This window comes from Lepisma saccharinum, chromosome 2, assembly GCF_977018435.1.
Source record: "Lepisma saccharinum chromosome 2, izLepSacc3.1, whole genome shotgun sequence".
NCBI classification, from domain to species: domain Eukaryota; kingdom Metazoa; phylum Arthropoda; class Insecta; order Zygentoma; family Lepismatidae; genus Lepisma; species Lepisma saccharinum.
Window position 1 is genome coordinate 180518255 of NC_139230.1, and position 22462 is coordinate 180540716.

General features: G+C 37.7%; 1 protein-coding gene across 3 annotated transcripts in view; it reads right to left on the reverse strand.

Annotated features, from left to right (window-relative positions):
• Positions 1 to 742: 742 nt before the first annotated feature.
• The window catches only part of LOC145984214 (structural maintenance of chromosomes protein 6-like), a 231437-nt gene continuing 209717 nt past the window's right edge, over positions 743 to 22462 (reverse strand). For all 3 annotated transcript variants that reach the window (XM_083117767.1, XM_083117766.1, XM_083117765.1), the window contains exons 18-21: positions 20471 to 20584; positions 18650 to 18847; positions 17332 to 17465; positions 743 to 1408 (exon numbers count right to left, since the gene is read on the reverse strand). In XM_083117767.1, the coding sequence (XP_082973893.1) occupies positions 1357 to 1408; positions 17332 to 17465; positions 18650 to 18847; positions 20471 to 20584 (498 nt within the window). In that variant the 3' untranslated portion in view covers positions 743 to 1356. The remainder of the gene's footprint in view (positions 1409 to 17331; positions 17466 to 18649; positions 18848 to 20470; positions 20585 to 22462) is intronic.

Sequence of the window (22462 nt, forward strand, 5' to 3'; positions counted from 1 at the left end):
GTTAATGGTAACAGCAGCGCCCCACCCCTTTGACAACTAACATTACCCTAGGAAGCACTTCATCCAGACTTCGTAAACCTAGCTACTTGAAAGTCAGTTTTAACTCCATTTAAGGTGAAATTTAGCTCTTTTATGTGCACCAGGTTTGGCAACACTACCAGGAGGCAAGGAGAAATACATTGGGAATATGGGAGTATTATTTGATTTGTTATGTTGGGAATATCAAACTTCCGATGGAATAGAAAATGATGTCAACGGGAAAAGGGCACTTTGAAGAAGTGATTGTCAGCAGAAAAGCCGAAATTCCCATTTGATTAGCCATAACTTGATATTGAAGTTGATTCCCCATTGGAATCCGAAAATTCTTTATTTCACATTTTTCAAATATTGTGTCCAGCTTAATAATCAACATAAAAAAAACACTTCCACTTGCAACATGCGAGAGAAATTCATACACTTGGTACACCAAGGTTCATTTTTCAGTAGCAGTGCCCATTCAGGCGATATTGAAATAAATGCACAATTGGTGCATAACTGTATCTCCTCCCCATTACTCATGCCATTTAAAACAAAGCATTAATAAATAGTGTGGAGCCTGAATATAAATAACATGTGATGACACAAAACTACAAGCAATTGGTTTTATATTGCAAACAGTAGATATTTTAAAGTGTACAATTTTAGGTTGTCTTGAGGTATAGAATTTATTATTCAAGTTCACCTCCAAATAACACAAATCCTGTCACAAGTTCAAAAGATTTATTAACAAAAAGAAATCAAGTTAACTTGTTCTAGTAAAATGACAATACACAATAGAAAGTATTCCAAAAAAATGTTGTTTGTACGAAATACCTGCATCGTAGAAACAAAAAAGATCTTGCTTATGTTTTTCAGATCACACACATGAACAAAATAACACAAAATGCACAAGTACAAGTGAAAAATATACATCAACAGACACAGATTTGGTTTACTCCCTTTGGTTTAATGACACAATACACAAAGCAAAGTATACATATAATTCTTTTAATAAAAAATACCCGAATGATAGGAAAAATATCTTGCTTCCTTTTGCAAGACAACACTCATGAAAAAATATACAAAAGAAACTATGTGTGGAATCTGATTTACTTGCTTTAGTACAATGACAATACACAAGGGGAATAAAGTATGTAAAGAAAATTGTCTTTTAAAAAATCTTGCTTATGAAGATGCATGTGGACAAAATATCACAGTGGAAACTTGTGACAAAATGCAGAAAACATTTTCAGGGTACATGAAACTTAATTTTTAAAAAATACAAACTGGTCCCAATACATATTTAGGTTCTTATACAAATTAAGAAAAAGTAAGAACTCATTCTCCTTCATCTTCTTCTTCCTGAGCCTGATCCCTCGGATCTCTCAATCTGCAATACAAAGGAACACAGAATTCAAGTCTAATTTGGAGTTTTCCAGGAGGAATTTGACAATTTCAAGTTCAATTCATTTGAAGGATATTTGCATACATACTTTTAAATTTTGATCCTCATCCAGCCATTGAAACTAAATTATACTGTCAAAGGACTATGGACAAAGTAATGTTTTATAATCCTGTTGGGACCCTGTAGTACGAATGACATTATACCTTAGTTCAGAGTAGTTATTGGAGTGTCCCAAACATTTGATGACATTTTGCACCTTTGTCGGTGGTTGCTGTGGAAAACACGAGGATCCAAAGACAGGAAGGTGAATTCATACACATACTAAAGTATTACGTACGCAGTAGGTAAGGTATGGCAGACAGTGTTTTAGGATAAAGTTCATGACAGTTGAATACCTGACGTGTGGCATCGTGGCCAAGAAGTGTGTGTGCATGTGTACAGTGCATTTTGGAACCAGCTTGCGAGTTAAATATGTTTTAATGTTCTGATGTAAAGCTCTGTATGACTCTGGGCTAGTGGTGTAGCACAGTTTCCTGGGCCCCTGCAAGAAAACTATTGGGGGGCTCCTAATGAAAGAATTATCAAAAATACTATAACACATATATGACTGATGATTCTAGATGACAACGGACGTACAACAGTTAGGTACTCCCCCCTACAAATAATTAACCATTTGCACCATTTCATTTTTTTTTGTCGGCTTCTCATATGTATGCACATATTAGTGTAGTAGCTTCTAGAAACTAAATCAGGATGGTCTCACAAATGACTAGAAAAAGAAATTGAAATGTTTTTCGGAAATTATGCGATATCGCCCGAACACCTCTCACTCGTTTATTTCGTTAATTTTAGCATTGATACTTACCTATTCTGCAATGCGGAAGATTCTTTAAGGTGAGGTTATGCCTTTTTCCATAAAATAGTGTCAACTTTTCATATTATGAGTCATTATTTGTCTTCCTTGTTCTGCTTGGGTAACAGACAATATGGCGTGCACCCATCATGGATCATCACAGGTCGTACTTGTGTTTTGTGTACAGCGCTGTAGTTTTGTAAATTTGGAGTGGGTATGCAGTGTTTTAACCTTCTTAAGCGACAAAATACCTACTTTCGTGTTCATTATGTTCTCATAAACCATTGATGGATAGCCCCACAAACCATTGACAGATAGCCCCAAAAACCATTCACGATATCCCCACGAACCATTTCCGGCAAGGTTAGGTTAGGTTGGGTAAGGTAAGCATAGTTAAAAAAATCTCATAATAAAAAAAGCACGTTTGGATACACTGGCGAGACCACGTGACTTTCGACGCTCACGCCATCTGCACGTACATAATGGAAACAACGGCATAATGTTACAGAAAATACAAGTTCCTTACGTAACAAGTGATTATTTCTTGTTCTTCAGCATTCTATGGTGAAGTTTTCAGTTTCCGCGAAAGAAAATACCTCGAAGAACTTCGACAATGCTACAGAAACTGATTTCAGTAAGTAGTTTCTCCTGTAAATTTGAAGAAATCCGTTCGGGCAATATCGGATATTTACCTTTTTTTCTTTTACGATGGTGCAGTCAGTATTCTTTCTTAGAGGAGAGGTGTCGGTCGCTTCATGCATCCAAATATGTGGTGTATGATATTTCATATTTTTTTGCTTGACACTGTTTTTTCTTGTTATTATTAGTTACAAATATACATATGCAGGTATTGAAAGAAATACTCTATTGAGAAATCATTTGCTTGTCACTAGGGCAAGGGGATACTCACCTACTACTGAGTTTTCAGATCCCTTGGGGTGTTTAACAATTAAAAGAAAATTGAACTACCTTGTCACACTATAGCTAAATATCGAAGATAATCTGTAACACGTAAGAGGTGAGGACTATGCAGGAAATTTGTCTCAACTGTTATTTGAATATGAAAACACTTGGGTGTGCATTGAAAATATTTAGTGGAAAGTTGCATTTTAATTCCACACATAAAATTAATATTAGTGGTAAAAGTAAAATAGTAGAGCATTTTTTTTCTTTAATAACTGACACTATCTGTTTAACTTCTGAAATTAGATAAAATTTCACGATCACAGAGATAACATTACAGGGTCCCTATACATTGCCCCCTCCCCCTCATTGTGGGGGTTGCAGGGGCAGCCTCTACGCCAAAGCTCTGGCCACAAAACTTGAGGTGACTCTGGAAATGTACATAAAGGAAAATTGCAAAGGATGCTAATGAGACAACGTCCTGAATTGGAGACGGTCTACCTCCTGGATGTTCTCAGCCAATTCTTGTCAGCCATTATTTATTTATTTATTTATTTATTTATTGCGTCTTGTTTATCATGGTGAAGTTAATGCTTTGTAGCCTTTTCTACCACTTAACCATGTGTACAGCGAAATTTTAACATATGAAACTTAGAAAACAACATCAAACCAATACATAAAAAGTTAAATATTGAAAGCAAAGAAAGAAAAATTACAAAAAAAGAAAAAGGAAAAGAAAAAAGTGCATACAGGAATAAAAGTCTAACCTATACTCACGAGCATACAACAAAACACACACACACACCCAGGGATTTGAAATATTAATGTGAATAAGGGTTTTCAGTGTTTTTCTGCAGGTTCTGCATGTATTCAATTTTTCACTAACATAAAAGCTTGCACTAAGGTACTAACTATTTGTGCCCAATAAAAAATGTTTTAATTGTGTCTTAAAAACATATGATGAAGATGAGTTCCGAATTTCGAGGGGCAGTGAGTTCCAAAGACTAGAAGTGGAAATGGTGAAAGATTTTGAATAAAAATTTGAGTTATGAAGGGGGATGAGTTGTTGAGTTCTCCTGGGCAATCTGATGTCAAGACTGTGAGATTCAGAAAGCACTGAGAATCTTCTCGAGAGATAATCCGGTTCTATTGAACTGATTGACTATAGAGAAGGGTGAGGTTGTGTACCTTTTGCCGATCAATTAATTTGAGCCAATTTAGTTTTGTAAAGAAAACGGATAAATGATCCCTATATTTCAAATCGAAAATATAGCGGACGCAGGCATTTTGCACTCATTGAAGACATTGAGCGAGATCATCTGGTAGGTTGGAATAGAGAGAATTACAGTAATTGAAGTGTAAAAAAACAAGTGCTTGCACCAGTTTCATTTTAATGCTAACGGGTAGAAGAGCGTGTAATGCAGCAAAAGCTCTTTTACTCATTAAATTTATGCGATCTAACCATGAAAGGTGCTAATTAAATATTATGCACACATTTTTAGCTTTTTTCCATAATTTAATACCTTTCCCTAAAACCATTATGGGTGGGAGAGAGGAAATTTCAAATGCGGAAAACATTTTTTGTGAACCTATAATAATAGTTTGGGTTTTCGAAGGTTTAATTAGCAGCCCATGATTGGCTGACCAAGTGCCGATTTTATTCAGAACATAATTTATATCACAAATTGAATTTTCAATAGTCTTTGGAGGAAAGGACAAGTACAGCTGAAAGTCACCTGCATAGATGAGATATTTAGTATTCAAGGGCATCAGGAATATCGTTAATGTACAGAGAGAAGAGGAGTGGACCGAGGACGGTTCCCTGGGGGACACCGGCACTGATTGATTGCCACGACGATTGCTCACCCAAGTTGAAGACACATTGTTGGCATTCATTAGTACACAAATGGAACCAAGCTAGGGTTGGATCAGAGACATTGTACAGGAAGGATAGCTTTGAGAGCAGGATGTTGTGGTTGATAGTCTGAAAAGCTTTACTGAGTCCAAAAGTATAAGAATACGTACTTTTTTAATGTCCATGGCATGTCTTATGTCATCCGTCACATTGATTAGCCCTGTGCAGGTGCTATGGTTGCACCAGAATACTGATTGGAGAGGATTCATTAAATTGTTTCATGATAAGAAATTACACGTTTACTTACTGACAACGTGTTCTAGAGCGTTGGACAGAGCCGGAAGAATACTTATCGGCTAGTGGTCGCAGAGGCAGAGAACTTTGCTTGTTTTCAGTAGAAGGCCAATTTTAGCCAGTTTCCAAATCGAAGGGAATATGCCAAAGGACAGGGACAAGTTAAAAATGCCTGTTATAGGAACGAGAACATACGGGAGAATTTTTATAATCATTAAAACAGAGATTTCATCTATTCACACAGTGGTGGATTTTATTTGTTGAGAGCTGCCTGAATGTGTTCTGGCCGAATGGGTGAAAATAAAAATTTTGGTGCTATGCTGTGAATGGTGGTGGAAATCGTTCGTATTGTTTCTTCTCTTACATTATTGTCGAGTGATTGAACATCACTGAAATATTCATTCAATGTTTCTAAGGAGAAGTTTAATTTATAGTTCCTTTTTTGTTTACCAACCCCTAAAGATTTCAGTTTTTTCCAAATAACATCTGACTTTTTCTCATAATTTAGAAGGTCATTCCCAAATCGACGCTTTGCTTTCTTGACCTCGTGGTTACAACGATTTCGTAATATTCTGAAACTTTCGAAGCTGCCACTTTCCACTTTACATCCCTCCTATGTTTGCCATAGGCTCGATCCCTAGCTGCCATGAGTTGCTGCAGGTCGTCCATCAACAACGAACAGGGAGGGGGGGGGGGGGTTCAGAGGTCGGAGTGTGGTGAGTTGGGCTGAGAGAAGACGGAAAGGTTCAGAGCAGACACTGTGTCGCGTAACGATGTGACTTCGTTCTTTGTGCTGCACAGATTGGTATTAAAGTATTAAAGTCCCCCAAACTTATTGAATGCTCATAGTTGGGCAAGAAATTCATGATTTCTTTTTCAAGTTAGCGAGGGAAGTGCAAGGAGGTCGATACACTATGGACACTATTTGTTGTCTTATGGTGACTTTGAGTATGAGGAATTCCGAGGAATAGTTAAATTCTCTGTGGAATTCTCTATTACTTTTGCATTAATGTCTTCTCTTAGAAAAATGCTACTCGCCCACCCATTTTGAAATCCTGTCTCTCCTAAAGAGTTTAAATCCCACAACATGCACCACATCCCTCAAGAGAGACTCTTGAAGTCATGTTTCGAAGATTAAAAGAGCATCAATACATTCGAGCATGTGAAAAACATTTTCGATTTCGACAAAATGTTTGAGGGCACTCTGGGCATTTATGTATTGACGTTGCCTGCAGTGAAAGTTGACCTGGGTTTGGGAAAAAAAAGTTAACAATCTGTCGCTGAGAAGGGGGAGGGGAGGGGTTGGTGGCACTTCCTGGGGAGAGGGACAAGTCTCGGAGTTCCACAAATGGGCTGGACGGGGATGTTGCCAAATTTACTGTGACCAAATTACTGGTTCCAGCCATCGCAGACTTGAATATAAATTTATTGGATGATGTAGAGAGGAATTATAAGTCTACTTACCGAGGTGGCAGAAAAGATGATGTTTGCAGAACAATGAAAACCCTTTGCAACACACTTAAGCACACACACACACACACACACAAAACATATACACTAATACAGAAACACAAAAACCAATAACAAAGAAGTGTAGAAAAAAAAACTTGCACAAGGTAGTTTTAAAATGGACGCTGAGAGTTTTCATGTCAATGTATCAGGGTGTCCTTTTGCCTCCACATTCACTCGATTTTTTTCGAGTCCTCCATCCTTGTGACTGAGATCTTATGCCCATTACTACAAAGTATAATTATCCTTCCATCCTAGGGTCATGTTGGTCCTTGGCTCTCTGCAGCACCTGATGTTGAGCGGCCATCAAGGATTCCGTCAGAAGGAACCTCGAGCCCTTCAGGGCTTTCTTCCTCTTACAGATGGAATCTCTTGTAGATGATGGGCTCTTCCGAGACTTCACTGCGTCCGCCACAGTTCTTCTCTGGGGATCGATGCAGTGGGAGCATTCAATGTGGTCAATGGTGACATGCATATTTAGGTTCTTCTGGGTCACTTGAAGAACGAGCTCATCCATGTTCTCGCAGGTCGTTTCGGGAATGCCATGCAATAGGAGGCACTTCCTCCAGGAGTACATCTCCAGATCATCGATCTTCTTAGTGTTCTCATTTGAAGATCTCTTGAGAGGCTTGATGTCCAACTTGACGGATCCCAGGGTTTCTTCGGCCTTCTTTTTAAAATCCAGGAAGGGCACGCTCAGATCTTGCAACGCCTGCTGGACTTCGGTGCCCATGCTTCCAAGGGTTGGCTGCTGCCTGGCAACAACCCGCAGGTGGTTCTCGAACTCCCGAAGTTGCTCCTCCACACTTTCCACCCAGTTAGATACCATGTTAATGAAGGCTTCAGCTTTGCATTGGTAAAAAATGCAGAAAAGTGTCTTTATACGATGTTTACATCACCACTAAGAGGCTTGTCATGAACACTTACAATTTGGAAAATTGACTCTGATCAATAAATGTACGAGCCAAGTGGAAGGGGAGTTTTGGGAGCTCTCGCTATGCTCACACCGTGCTGTCTGCCATGTTTCTCTTTCATCCACACAAGAAGCCTTGACATCCTACTTTACAGCATGGAACATGGCATTATTCTCCTCAGACTACCAGCACATATGACTCACAGATTACAACTCCTGGATTGGTGTGTGTGTTCAAATCCTTAAAATTGCCAGTGTATGTGAGAGACAGTGGCTGGGATTAGGGTGGGCAGTTGTCTCCCCCTTTCCCTCCAAACTATAGTTACTTAACCTTAAAGTTAAGCCTTGTCTACAAAGGAAAAGTACGCTGTCCTTGCCCCCCCCCCCCCTTTCCAGTTTTCAACTAATTGCTGCTACTGATGGATGAGGCCCAATGCTGGTAAAACAAACACAGGGAAAGAAGCAGTTCACATGCATTTATCGTAAGATGCTTGAATAAGGATATTAGACTAATGTTTAAGATGATTTTAGATTTTTTCTTAACTCCTACTTGTACTCCTACTAGAGTAATTAACCCATTACCTGTGGTAGATCTATATATAGACACTCTAAAAGTGGTCCTTTTTTTGTGGAGCATATATATATATATATATATATATATATATATATATATATATATATATATATATATATATTTCAAAATTAACAGTTCTTGTATTGGGGCAAGTCTCATTTTTATAGGCCACTTTTTCATGCCATTATTAGTCTATATGGGCTATTGGCAACCAAACAATCCATTGTGATGCTTTGTCAGTTCCTGAAAAATATATATATTTTTTTGCAATATGGAATTAGAGCCACGGTGATCTAGTCAGTAGGGCATCTTACTGCCATGCATGAGACCTTGGTTCAATTCCCAGAATAGGTGATCTAAGGTAGGAATTTTACCGGCCTTATCCCTGCATAAATTGGCTCTGGAGCTCACCCAGCCTCAAATAAATGGGTAGCTGAGGGGCAACCCTGGAGGGTAAACGCAGCCAGAGCATGGTGCTGATCACATCATCTCCAAGATGGACAAAATTGAGAATATGTGGTGGAGCCCTACTCCCACATCCCCTAAATGTGCCTTCATGGCATGGTGCTGTACGCAGGGGGAACTTTACATTTTACTTTACCTAATATGGAATATTTATTTGCAGCAGAGTCTACATACAGATTGCTTTGCTTAGCTTCATTAAAGAGCAAACCTTTTTATAGCGTATCACGCCGCAGACGTGAATCGAACCTAGGACCCAGGTATCATAAATAAATAAGCTAATCACGTTATAAAAAGGGTCCCGCTGAAGCATTGAAAAAAGAGCTTCTTAAAAGCTCATCGCGACAGCGTCCTTCAGCGGAGTTGGAAAAACTCCGCTGACATTGCATTAGAAAATGAAATAAGGAATCAGCATTCTTCCTCAGGATTGCCGTTGCGAGAGGACGCGATCGAAGCAAGCGTCGTAACGGCCGATAGTTCAAATTTCACATAAATAGGTCGCGTGAGAGAATCTCAGTCTTAGTTGTCTTCCGTCAGTCAGATGAAGTAGTTATTACAAAATAAATCCGTGTCTAGTTGTTTGCAGTTTACGCGAGAGAGCTCCACAGGCATCGTAAGTTCAGAAAAAGGAGCAAGCGAACGATCGGGAAGTTAAAGTTATCGTTAGAATATCGGTCGGCGAAAGTACAGAGTTTGGAGCCCGGAGTTGCTCCCTCGTCCGTTTTCTTTCAGAGTAGGACTACCAGAATCGGAGTTCCAGTCCTCCTTTGGAGATACGCCACAAATCGCAACAAAGTCACGATTCGGGGGCATACATAGACTGGAACTCCGATTCTGGTAGTCCTACTCTGAAAGAAAACGGACGAGCGGGACCCTTTTTATAACGTGATTAGCTTATTTATTTATGATACCCGGGTCCTAGGTTCGATTCACGTCTGCGGCGTGATACAATAGTTATTTCTTACATTATTTACATGAAACAAATTCGCTGTTGCATCTATATGTAGATGATTTCTTTTGGATGCACTTCCCTTCAACATCGCAGCAGGGAAGGGGTTAATGTGTTAAGAATATATGTCTCATTCCTGAACTAGATCAAAATTTCAGTGGCATATTTAGAATACTGCCAAGAGTCACCCCAGTAGGTGGGGTGGTTCTGGACATTTTACATGTTGCACTTTTCCTGGTGCTAATTATTTCTGGTTTCAAATAAAAAGGTAAAACTGATATCACTCAGAAGAAAAATGATGTCTCTTTACTCAAGTAGCAGAGAACATGCAAATTAATTAAAACTGAACACGCCAAAGTGAATAAATGATCTCTGAACTGTCCAGAGTACCCCACCTGACACTAACACATGACTCTAACCTGACTGACTCTATTGCCTTTATTGTATTTAGGGTTCCAAATAATTAGTACAGTTTAAAATAACCCTTACATGCTGATATTGCACAAATATGTGTCATGCTGTACTTGAGCCAATGCTGGCATGCAGAATTGTTATAGGTGACTCTGGGAACATACTACGTCTCAGTTAATGTGTGGAGACTTATGTTTGTGTCTGTTACACGTGCTTTAACCTTTAGCGGAGGAGCTTCACATGCATATCTAGAATCTCTGGACAGTACTTTTCAAACTTGCTGTGATGAACAAATAAATTGTAGTTTGAGAACTAAGACTAGTTCTTAAGGGGGGTTCTAAAGCCATACTAAAGCATAGGCCCAATTTTTTTTTTGGATAACCATACAACTAATATAGATTCGGTAAGGAAGAAATTTTCCGATATAAAAGATTGTTCTATTCACTAGAACCTGTGATCCTTATAATTTTCTTATGATTGAAGGTATAACAGAAAATAAAAGGTCTCAGTCATGTTCAAAATTCTGCGTACAAATGGCACTGAAGTGGTAGTTTTGTCAATATCGGTGCATTTTTCTTTCTTTTATGACTAGCAAGGAAGATTTTGTTGTGAAACAAAGATCACAGGCTTTAGCCACAAGCATCTAAAATACCATGTGAAAAAATGAAAAGATTTCGAACCTTCAGACATTAAAACTTTTGAAGTAGCGTTTCATTGCAATATACTCCGTGGTTCAGATTTTGGCCAACACTGTTGCAGAGATTTCACTCAGTGTTTTCTACCAATATGATCAATGAAAGTGCTTCGAAATCAGGAAAGTGAAAATTACCAAAGAATAATGAATCCAGTAAATGTTGGAAGAAGGAAACATTGGAAAAAACTGAAAAATATGTCATATTTAAATGCTTGTTGCTTAATCCATCAAAAGCAAAATGTTTGCAATATGCAAGAGTGATGCAGAATGTATCATTTATTTATATGTTGAGGAAATACCTTCCAATATAATTTCTATGAGAATACCGCTTCAACGTGTCTACCATATCAACGCAGCATGCATTTTTCCTTACAAACGAAGCTGATAATTCTTTGCAATTGTCAGAAGAGCACGTTATTTTAAATTAGGCATAATGCAGATATTACAGTTTTGTGATTATTACTAGAGCATGAAATACCTTGATATAGATTATTTTCTGGCATTAAATCGATATTGCACAAAATGCTCTACTATCGTTCCTGTGAGATTATCTTCATATTTCACTGGTGTTATTCAACTGTACGTATATCGGAATTTGTATTACAAATCAGTTATTCATTATAGTTTCACTTGGGCCTTGTACATGGTTGGAACAAGTCATTTCTGACCTGTTTTGAACAAGATTTTTCTCCTTTTTGTTTTTGAAACTTGAACACAGTTCATACAGCTCGCAAATGTTAAATGCATTAAGTAGGTTAAGCTAAGTTAGGTTGGATTGCAATAGAATTTTGTGCAAGTTCTGGACAAGGTTCTGTTATCTTCTTTCACAGAATCAGGTCAGAAAACCGGTTTTGTAAGCTGTATAAAACTCTTCAGTTTTCTCGTTCTTTCATAATTTTGAATGCCTTGTAATGGTAATGCAGGATTTCCAATAAGTTCATACTTTATGTATCTGAAGTGTAAAAGTACACCCTAACAGCTAAAAGAGTAAAGTCCTGAGAATTTACAAATTAGTATAGATTAGTAGAGATTACTAGTTCACATATTTTACAAGTGCAAGGCCAATCATTTATTTGTGGGTAAGATAGATTGATTTTCAGAGAAATCATAATTTGTCCTGATTATGTTACGAATATTTGATTCAATAACCTACTGAAGTCTAAGTCATATCTAACATGTACTGTAAAGATAGATCTGAGTCACTGAAGTGAGCTGATACTGTGAATCAAGCCTTTTTAATAAGTATGTTATAACAGGACCACTTAACCATTATGGTGCAGTTTAGATCAATAATATTCACATCCACTTACACATCTCTAAGTTGTTCTTATTTTATTATTAACTCAACTTGTCTGAGGTTGTAACAATGTAATGTAAATTATTTTCTTTTTTATCTTTGTTCAGTTCATAGTCTCATACACCATATTAACAATATTTTTATTGATCCTTTTGCAGATGAACATTTGAGAATGTATTTGACGTGTCTTCTAAGAATACCTTGAAATTTGTAAAAAAGGACAACAGATTTGACTAACAATGGCAATCCAATACGGTGGAAGTTTGTGGATATGCTTCTATGGAATCAACATTGTCTGTGTGGATTGTTTGAACTGTACACAATTTGCAGATACATGGTTGAATGGTGATGGTTTACAAGAAATAAGGGTCCAAAATTTACTCAAAAAATGATGTTGCAAGACTTCTCAATATCTGTTTGCAAGAAGTCAGCAATTGGGAATGGTATATTAGAGAAACTGAAAATAATGGGAATGGTATAACTTGTTTGGCTTGTCTGTCAAGTTATAGCACACATTTCTTGAAACGTTTGCTAGTTCCAATTTTTAAGGGTATTTGCCCAAAATCTGAGGATATTCATTGCTTTCTGAATGGGACGATGATTCCAAGACAGCAAGTAGCATACGTATCTATGAAAGAACGACAAAGTTTTGCAGGATGAGAAAGAATGAGCATGAAGTTACATTGAAACAAAAATGTTAATGTGAATTTATACATATATCACGAATACATAGTTTTAATAGTACCTTCATGAATGATTTGAATTTTATTCTAATGGTAATTATTACCATATTGTATCATAGAAAACTTCTCTCACAATTCTTATCTGAGTAATGCTGAACCCTAAGATATCAACAGTGTTTGGAAATTACTTTTCCAAAGTGATTTAAAGTTAATCACTTGGGAAATTAATTCAGTTATAATTACTGTTGCTTTAAAAAGTATCTAATTTAGTTTCAATTATTTTATTCTAGACTACTTATATCTCGTAAGACGTGGTTCAGAACGTGAAATGCAAGTGCGCTATTCATATCATCACAGATGACCAACAACAACTTAGCATTAAGTTTCATATATAATTATAACTGCTGGTCTCCATGTTGGAATGGTTAGAACAGCATGTTATGATGCTAGGAGTCTCTGGTTCGAATCCCGGCATAGGTATTCTTTGTGTGTGATCCTTCATAAGTTTCATCATATTATCACTCGTTTTCATCCTTGCGATTAGACAAAAATGGAAGAAAATCGTAGTAAAATAAACTAAATGAATCAACCATATAATTATAACTAAGTTAATGTATTTTATATGTAAATACAGAGGCAATAAAATCCACATCTTTTACTTAAATATGTAAAAGATAATATTTTATTGTATTTTTGTTGAGCAAACAATATATTATTCAGAATTACTGTTGAACTGTGGTATGCCAATGATGATTGTTGGAGATTATATAGACCTATGTCGAAATTATTCTAATTAAAATATTACTTACGTGAAATTTAGAAGATTTCGTACTTCCGCGTTGCACAATTTAATGGTTCAATCCTATTAATTTCGAAGATCCACTGTCTTCATTCACAAAAGGGTACGGCGTTTGAAGCGGAGATGGTACCGCGTCACTCGTGACAGTGGATCTTCGAAATTAATAGGATTGAACCATTAAATTGTGCAACGCGGAAGTACGAAATCTTCTAAATTTCACGTAAGTAATTTTAAACCGCGTTTACCGCAACCACCATGAATAATTAAAATATGCTTGGAATAAATACATTCTGGTTCTGGCAATAAATAAAATTGTTCTCATGGTCTCACGATTTCAATAATCACTAATTCATCCATTCTTTCAGGTAAGGATATGATTCAACAAATTGTAAAAATGTAACAGAAGAAAATTCCTTTCTATGCAAAAAAATAGTAATTGTACACTTCTGTTCAGATCAAGTGGAACATACTTCAACTGTTCGACCCTATAAAGAGTGACACTTTATGTGAACAGGAGTGTACAACTAACTTTCAATTTATTTACTAGTTAGGTGGGAAAATAACTGACTTTCAGATACTAATTTCATAACCTAAGTAGTATACAGTTACTAAAAAGGTAAAGGTAAAGTGTTCCCCTGTGCTTAGCACCACGCCATGAAGGCGTATAGGGGGTGTGGGGGTAACGCCCCACACTTTCTTCATCTGGTCGTGAGTGGGGGTGATGTGATCAGCATCATGCCCCTGACTGCCTTTATCCCCCCAGGGTTTCCCCCAGGTACCCATGTTATTCGACGCTGGGTAGGCGCCGGGGTCGCTTCCACCGTTAGAAAAGTTCCCGGATTTGAACTGGCCGGGGATCGAACCTTTAGCATGATAGTCAGACGCGTTACCGACTGAGCCACCGCGGCCACCAGTATACAGTTACTGTTGCTCGAAAATGTTACTGTTACTTCCAAAGACAGCTGCAGAACAAACCAGTAGGAATTCATGAAGAACTGTAAAACAGGACTTTGGACATTGTGCAGAGGTAACGTGTGTAAAATTGTACTTAAGTATTACAAAAAAAAAGGTAAAGTGTTCCCCTGCACTTAGCACCATGACATGAAGGCATATAGAGGCGCCCCATACTTTCTTGATCCGGTCGTGAGTGAGGGTGATGAGATCAGCATCATGCCCCTGACTGCCTTTACCCCCCAGGTACCCATGTCATTCAATGCTGCATGGGTGCTGAGGCCGCTTCCAACGTTAGAAAATTTCCCGGATTTGAACCGGCCGGGGATCGAACCCAGGACCTTTAGCATGGCAGTCAGACACGTTACCGACTGAGCCGCCTTGGCCACTTAAGTATTATGAAACAAACAAATAATCACTCTGCTGCTCGTTTACCTTTATTGCTCAGATAGGCTAAACAGGATTGGACCTACAGTATAAAGTGGGATCCGAATCACTGTGCAATGTGCCTCCACCATGTATCGCACCTCATGAGTACAAGAATGTTGAGTTTTTATGTATATTTTTTTAATACTATAAATGTTTGCCTTGGTCAGCATTTTAATGTTTCTTTAATTTCCATTTTCAGTTCCAATATTGTGAATAAGAACATTTGCAGATTTTAATATACCCGAAAATATTATAAACTAAAAGATTATTTGGTCTTATCGCGATCCTGAGAAAATTGAACACTTTTTTGTATCAATTGGAATTCTGCACGAAAAATATATTAAGAAACTGAAATTTATAGCCTTGTGGAAAAATTAACATTAATAATTTTACTAATACATGGTGCGGAAAATAATATCTTGCAAATGGCATTTCAACAATGAAAGCACGGTGCATTGCATTTTACCCAAGAATATTTTGAACGGTCACTCCATACATAAGAAAAGAACTTCGCTGGAGCAAGTGAACGAAAACAAGTCTCTGCACAAGTAGTGACGCGAGATGGCTCTACCAATGAACACGTGAGAGGGAACGGGGGAAAGCAGCTGTAGTTACCAGCTTCGGCAGCATGGTGTACTGCTTTGTTCTGCCCACTCAATCCCCCCCCCCCCCTGCCCCCCTCTGCCTCTATGAGCAGCCTTGCTGCAGCAGAGATAGTTGTGACAGAGTATAAAGTCTCCAATCAAAGGTAGAAAGTACTGTCATACAAAATAAACACAGCATTTGCTTCAAACAAATTCACAAAATGTTTTCAATTATTTCAATTACTGTCCTCACTTGGCCCGTTTCGTGTTTGAATTAACTACACTTATTATCGTATTTTCTTTTTGTGTTCTAAATAATAAAATAAATACTTAATATAAAACAACGGATTTTATATTAATATTTCGACTATTACTACCTTCCACTTGCTTATTTCTCTAATAAGAACATATAACTAAAATCTGATGATTATCAATTTCCCTGATTTACTACTATTTCTTAATCCACTAACTCTTCTCTAACCAATATGGCGTCATCTCACATAGAATACCCTAATCGACCAATGTGTATGTATCTACCTTTGTTATATTTACGTGGAGATCTGGTAACATGGCACTTGGTTGCCATGACAAATGGTGCTGACTGCAAAATCGGCTTTTGTTCAACCTGAAAGACAGCACTTTTAACGGAGATAAAATTTATGTATTATGGCTCCCAATAATGGGTTTTAAAGGAAGAAGAAAATTGAATCTTTAAAGAAAAAGATTGGCATACAGCATGCCCCTTAGGCAAAACTCCTTGTAAATGAGTCTGTTCCATGTCACAAAACTCTGAAAATTTGCGCCTACACTGCACATTCATGATCAACTCACTAACACTGTCAAATCTGGAGGTCAAGTTTCTGAAAAGTGTACATTTCTGTGTGATTTGGCTTCTTCTAATATGGTGAGATGGCCAGCCATCAACAAAAAAATATATATTTTTTTAAATAGAAGGATGGAAACTTCTACATGGGGAAAGATTTTCAACTGCCTTGAACAACTCAATATAATCTAGAAAGCATCGTAGAACAAATTATCATGCTTTGCAGAATGACATGACTCTCAACTGTAGGAAATTTAAACATAATGAAAGTTAATGAAAGTTCACAAAAAAAAATATTTGGATGGTGTTATGGTCACCGCCATCAACCAAAGTGAATGAAAAGATCTCATATGAAACACTGTTATTAAGCACTTTGTAAGGAATTTTGCATTTTATTTACATATTAAAACCTCAATAAATGTTAATAGTTTGCCAAGGAAGTACACATTTATTGGTAAAGGTAAGGTAAAGTTCCCCATGCACATAGCAGCATGCCACCAAGACACATTTAGAGCCCCACACATTCTCGATCTCAGCCATTTTGGAGGTGTTACTCCCAGGTAACCATTGAATTGAGGCTGGATGAGTCCCAGAGTCACGTTATGTGGGGAAGTCAGATGCCCTACTGACTAGATCACTCTAGCAACACATTTATTGTGTTATCTCAATGCAAGAAGCTTATTTGATTTGGTATTTTTCTCACGTTACCTTGCTGTTCTGCTTATTTAGGCTAATGATGATGAACAGGCTGAATTATGATTAGATGAAATTGATGAATGGACATTCACAAAGGAATACCATAAACTATGGTGACAAGATCATGAGTCAAACAATCAATATGCACGGCTCCCAAAGTGGCATAAAAAGTCCATGCTTGTCACAATAATCTAAGAATGCTATGGTATGTAGAGATATCGGAACTTACTTATGGATGGTCAATCTCCTATCAGCATGTACTGAGCTAGTGTCCAGGGGTGTCAGAAACACAAATTGGAAACCAAATCTATCTCTGGCTTGGCTAATGAGAAGATCCATGCTTACTCTTCGATTAACCTTATCCTGCAAAGATGAATCGGAAATAATTGTTTATGATTTAATTACATATTAGGGATATATAATTGAATTAAACTCATACAAACAATTCAAAATTCTCTAACTTCATACTAGTTTATCTGGGAGTGCAGTGAAGAGAAACTGCATATTTGAAGTCATAATAATTCAGTGCAAACAAAACAAGCAAAATATTTAGCTGAACCCCAGTTTTATGTCTTTAGGACAAAAAAAAAATGCTCAAATTCAAAACTAGAACAATTTCAAAAACATTTTCTAACAGAAGTAATGTTATATAATCCTAAGGGCAAGAAAGTCAACACAGGGAGTGAAAGTGAGTAGAATAACCATCTTCTCTCGTAGGTAGAGGGGAACGGGTGATAACTTTTTTTAGCTGCTGCCAGGATTGGACAGGTTTACATATTCTATATGTATTTTTGAAAAATTATATATAATTTACTTGATGTACAAAAATGTTTCTACATCAATGCAACAACAGTTTTCTCAATTTACTAAAAATATTTCTTAAAACATCCATATAAATTCAAACACAAAAATCAATGGCAACTGATTTAGTGTTTTATGTCTACTTTATGCACAGTAATGCTAATCGGGACTGGACCTACAGTTTAAAGTGCCAACTATGTGCCTCCACCAGGTATCGAACCTGGGACCCCTTGATTACAAGGTGATGACAATTGTAATAAATTATTTCCTGCTTTAAGAATGAAAAATATCTATTTTTTGTTTTCAACTGGAAAAATGAAGCTCTCTATGTTCTTGTTTCAATCTGTAACAGAGCGTGCATTCTAGGAAAAATAGTATGTGTGGTAACACTTCTGTAGTTAATTTAGCCAAGGATGATTATTCATGCACCATGAATCAGGCTTCTTCTAAGTATGCTTCATAACATCACAAACTAGGATAACTATACATTTTGTTATGGATGCTTTGTTGCAGCTAATTAGAATGAAATTTAGTACAGCAAAATTTCCACCTTCATGAACAAATTTTCTCAGGGTGCATGTTAAAATTCCTGGTCAGTATACACACCCTGAGAAAATATCGATGAAAGAAATATTTTGAATTTTTGGTAGAGGTACAGGAATGGAGAGTGGTTTGAACTCACAATATTCCACTGACAAATTAGAATCATGCATACACACATTAAACCACTGTGGATATGTTCTCACCATAAAAACGTCAAATTCATCCAACATGTAGAATGGCAACTCCATAGCTTCCCACAAAGCCATTATGAACGCTATGGTTGAATATGAACGTTCACCACCTGATAGCGTTCTCACATTTTCATTCTGCTTCTTTGTGCCACTCAGTGAGGATACCTTGATTTTCAATGTACGATTTTTATGGTCCAGTGTCAGGTCACCCTAAAAAAAACAGTTATCTTAATGACACATAAGGCATTTAGCAGAGATAATAAAACAGGTACAATTAATATTTATTCATTAAGAAATATTTCACATTTCAACATGACAAAGATTGCAACAATATTCATGTATGAAAATTAAGATTGCAACAATATCCATGTATGACAATTACAGTGGAACATTGATTTTATATTACTGAATTTTAGTTTCTCTGCTATATACATTTTACTTTTCTGATTAATAACAAAGCATCTTATAATTTCTTCCCAAAATTGTATATATTCCCTCTTTATGTTTTTTAGCCTCAGTCAACTGAAATATAACCTCTGACAGTATAGTTCCAGTACTGATGTATAAAATAATTAATGCTGAGCCAATACCATTTTGAACCGATACTGATGCTGATACCGGTATTTGTATAATTCAAATTTAAAATAACATGTTGCCTAGATTCTCTGACCCGGTACCACAATGAAGGGAACAACTTTCTCTGCCTATTGTGACTCAGGATGAGAGCTTTGTTCATCACTACACTCCAGAATTCAAAAGGACGTTGATGGAATGTAAACAGCCATTAAAAGTGTTCTTCGTTCCCTGGACCCCGAAATTTATGCAGATTGCTTTCAAAAACCTGTGCAACAATGGGACAAATGCTTGTGCTGCCTTGGAAATAATGTTGAAAAGTGAGAAAAGACCATGCTACTTGGTGCAACTTCATTTTTGTCTGTAACTTAAAAAATAAATTTTTTGCACCATACGGAAACTTTTTCCTTGAACAACCTTGTGGTCCGGTGGGACAAGTGCCTCAACAGGTGTGGTGATTATGTGGAAAAATAGCAAGAAGTATGTAGATGATTGTGTATATCTTGTTCTTCTTTTATGGTGGCCGCGGTAGCTCAGTCGGTAACGCATCTGACTACCATGCTAAAGGTCTCGGGTTCGATCCCCGGCCGGTTCACTTTTCTAACGATGGAAGCGGCCCCGGTGCCCACCCAGCATCGAATAACATGGGTACCTGGGGAAAACCGTGGGGGGTAAAGGTGTTCAGGGGTGTGATGCTGATCACATCACCCCCACTCACGACCGGATCAAGAAAGTGTGGGGTGTTACCCCCACACTTCCTAAACGCCTTCATGGCATTGTGCTATGCACAGGGGAGAACTTTACCTTTTTTTTTGTTCTTCTTTTATGGTTTGTAATCTGGCAACAAATAGTTAGGTGCACAGACTTTTTGATTTGCTCACGTATATATTTTTAGGCCGTGTGTGTTAGTGTGTGTGTGGGAGGGTATTATTATTACACTTTGTAGACATGTATTTCTGACAAGGAGCGATGAATAAATTAACCAACCAAATGATGCTGTTTCAACGATGCATCTCAACTTTGCAGATTTTTAGCAAACAATGACAATCAATCACATGTTTCAAATATGAGAGAAATATGAGAAGCTAAGAGCAAGTCTCCCCCCCCCCCCAACTCCACTATGATCACGATCAAGAATTTGTGGGACCTACCCATCCACCCTCTCCCTCCCCCCTCTCTCTCTGCCTCTCTCACTCCTATAACACTTACAACAAGATTATATTTATTCTTAAATATTTTTCTTGAAATGATTTTACTTACGGTAAAATGTCTCTGGTTCAAAAGTCCTTGAAATATCACTTGTACTCTGATAGTTGTTATGCGCTGAATTGTGGAGTAGATAGCTTTCCGGTCATCAATAATTTGTTCCAATTTCTGTACAGAAAGACAAAAAGTCAAATTTAGCAGAGTAAAATTTTTCACATCCTGCACTTGAAAAAACGTCATTTTTCATATTATGAAAGTAAACCTAAAACAAGAAAATAGCCGTAAGTTAAGTCTTTACATTTGAAGATTTATATGTTGTTGGATTTTTTACATGTTATTCATCGGATTGTATTAATTTCATTTAACATGGATACAAAGAAAGTATCTGGGGGAAAAAAAAATAATTTCACATAGGATATGATCACTTTTATATCCTAAATATTATGTTACTGGTGTAACATCAACTTAGATTTAACCCTTTTCTTCTATTATTTTCACATATATTATTAGATCAAAATTTTACCTTATAATAGGGATGTGAAATGTTAACTGATAATGTTAAAGTGTTGATTATTGATTGATTGGGTTCTATTTGACTTCCCTTTTCTGCCATTTTTGCCCAGGCTGGGATTCAAACCTTGGACCCTGGCATTATAGTGTGCTGTGCTAACCACTCCACCATGAGGTCAGTTAGAGCAGCCATGTCAAACTCGCAGCCCTCAGCATCCCTTAACCTTTTGGTGCCCAATCCTCTCAATCGAGATGCTCTTAGGTAACCCTCGGGTGCCCGATCATCTCGATAGAGATGCTTTCTCAAGGTCGTAGTTTTTATGTTACAACTTCGCTATTTTTGGCTAGAATTCAGATTTTCTTTTTTCATATTGTTGTGAACACATGTATTTAACAGAAATGATTGTTGCACGTTGTTTTTTTCTTCATGAAAATGGCGGGAAAAAGGAGACTTCTTTCTTGCATCTTTTTTCAAGGGAAAAATTTTGCCGACAAAGGAAGGCCAGTTTTGTTGTTCTAAAGCAATGCATTTCCCTCATCCCTGGAAACTGCATTCGACAGAAGTTTGTTTATCGGCACCCACAGTCAAAAGGGATGTTTTTCGTGCGGGCACTAGTGGGGGGTGGGGGAGGGGGACGAGGGGTTGTTGAAACTGCATCGTAAGAATGGAAGTTCGAGGCGCGCTGAAGAAAAGCCTTTGTTCTTGAGCACAAGTGTTTCACAAGTGGCTACAAAGGTTACCCTGCATGGTCTAAAAATAGAATTTGGAAGTAGCTGCAAGAATTGGTGCACTTTTTTCACTCCGTTCTAGCTTTTCCTCCTGGAAGGTTGTGCGTTCGTGAGACTCGTTTTGTGCCTAAGTGCCAAAGATTTTTTGATTGAAGTGTGACTCTTCCCAAGACTTTCTTACCATCTTTGCTTCGTTCGTGTGAAGTGTGATAGTGTCGTCTGTGCCTGCTGTGTCACCAAAAGGCTTATAGTCGACCATGGCTGCCCCGAGTGATCTCCGTTCTGATGAAATCCGAGATGAGCTGGAGGAGATGGATACAGACTCCAATTGGGATGAAGAAGAGCTTGACATTAACTCTGATATATCATCAAAATGTGATGCTGATGATATGTCACAAAGATGCTCCCCTTCCCCACCTCCTGCACCATCAGACTGGGAATCCCCTCCCCAAACTGGTAGGACTGCTCCCAACCCCCAACCCTTCCTAGGACAGACTGGACTGAAGGCTCGACACACTGACAATGCATCCTCTCCCTTGGACTTGTTTTCCTTGACTTTCTCCGAAGAAATCTTCCAACATCTGGTGACTGAGACCAACAGGTACTACCACCAACATATCACAAAGCACCCAATGAGAAAGCCCGAATGTGACGTGACCATTGACGAAATGAAGACTTTCGTTGGTTTGACAATACTGATGGGACATGACCACAGGACACGTTAGCGAGACCACTGGTCCACAAAACCCCACCGTTACACAGTTTTACGGACAACAGATATCACATAACTGCTTCAACCACTTGCTC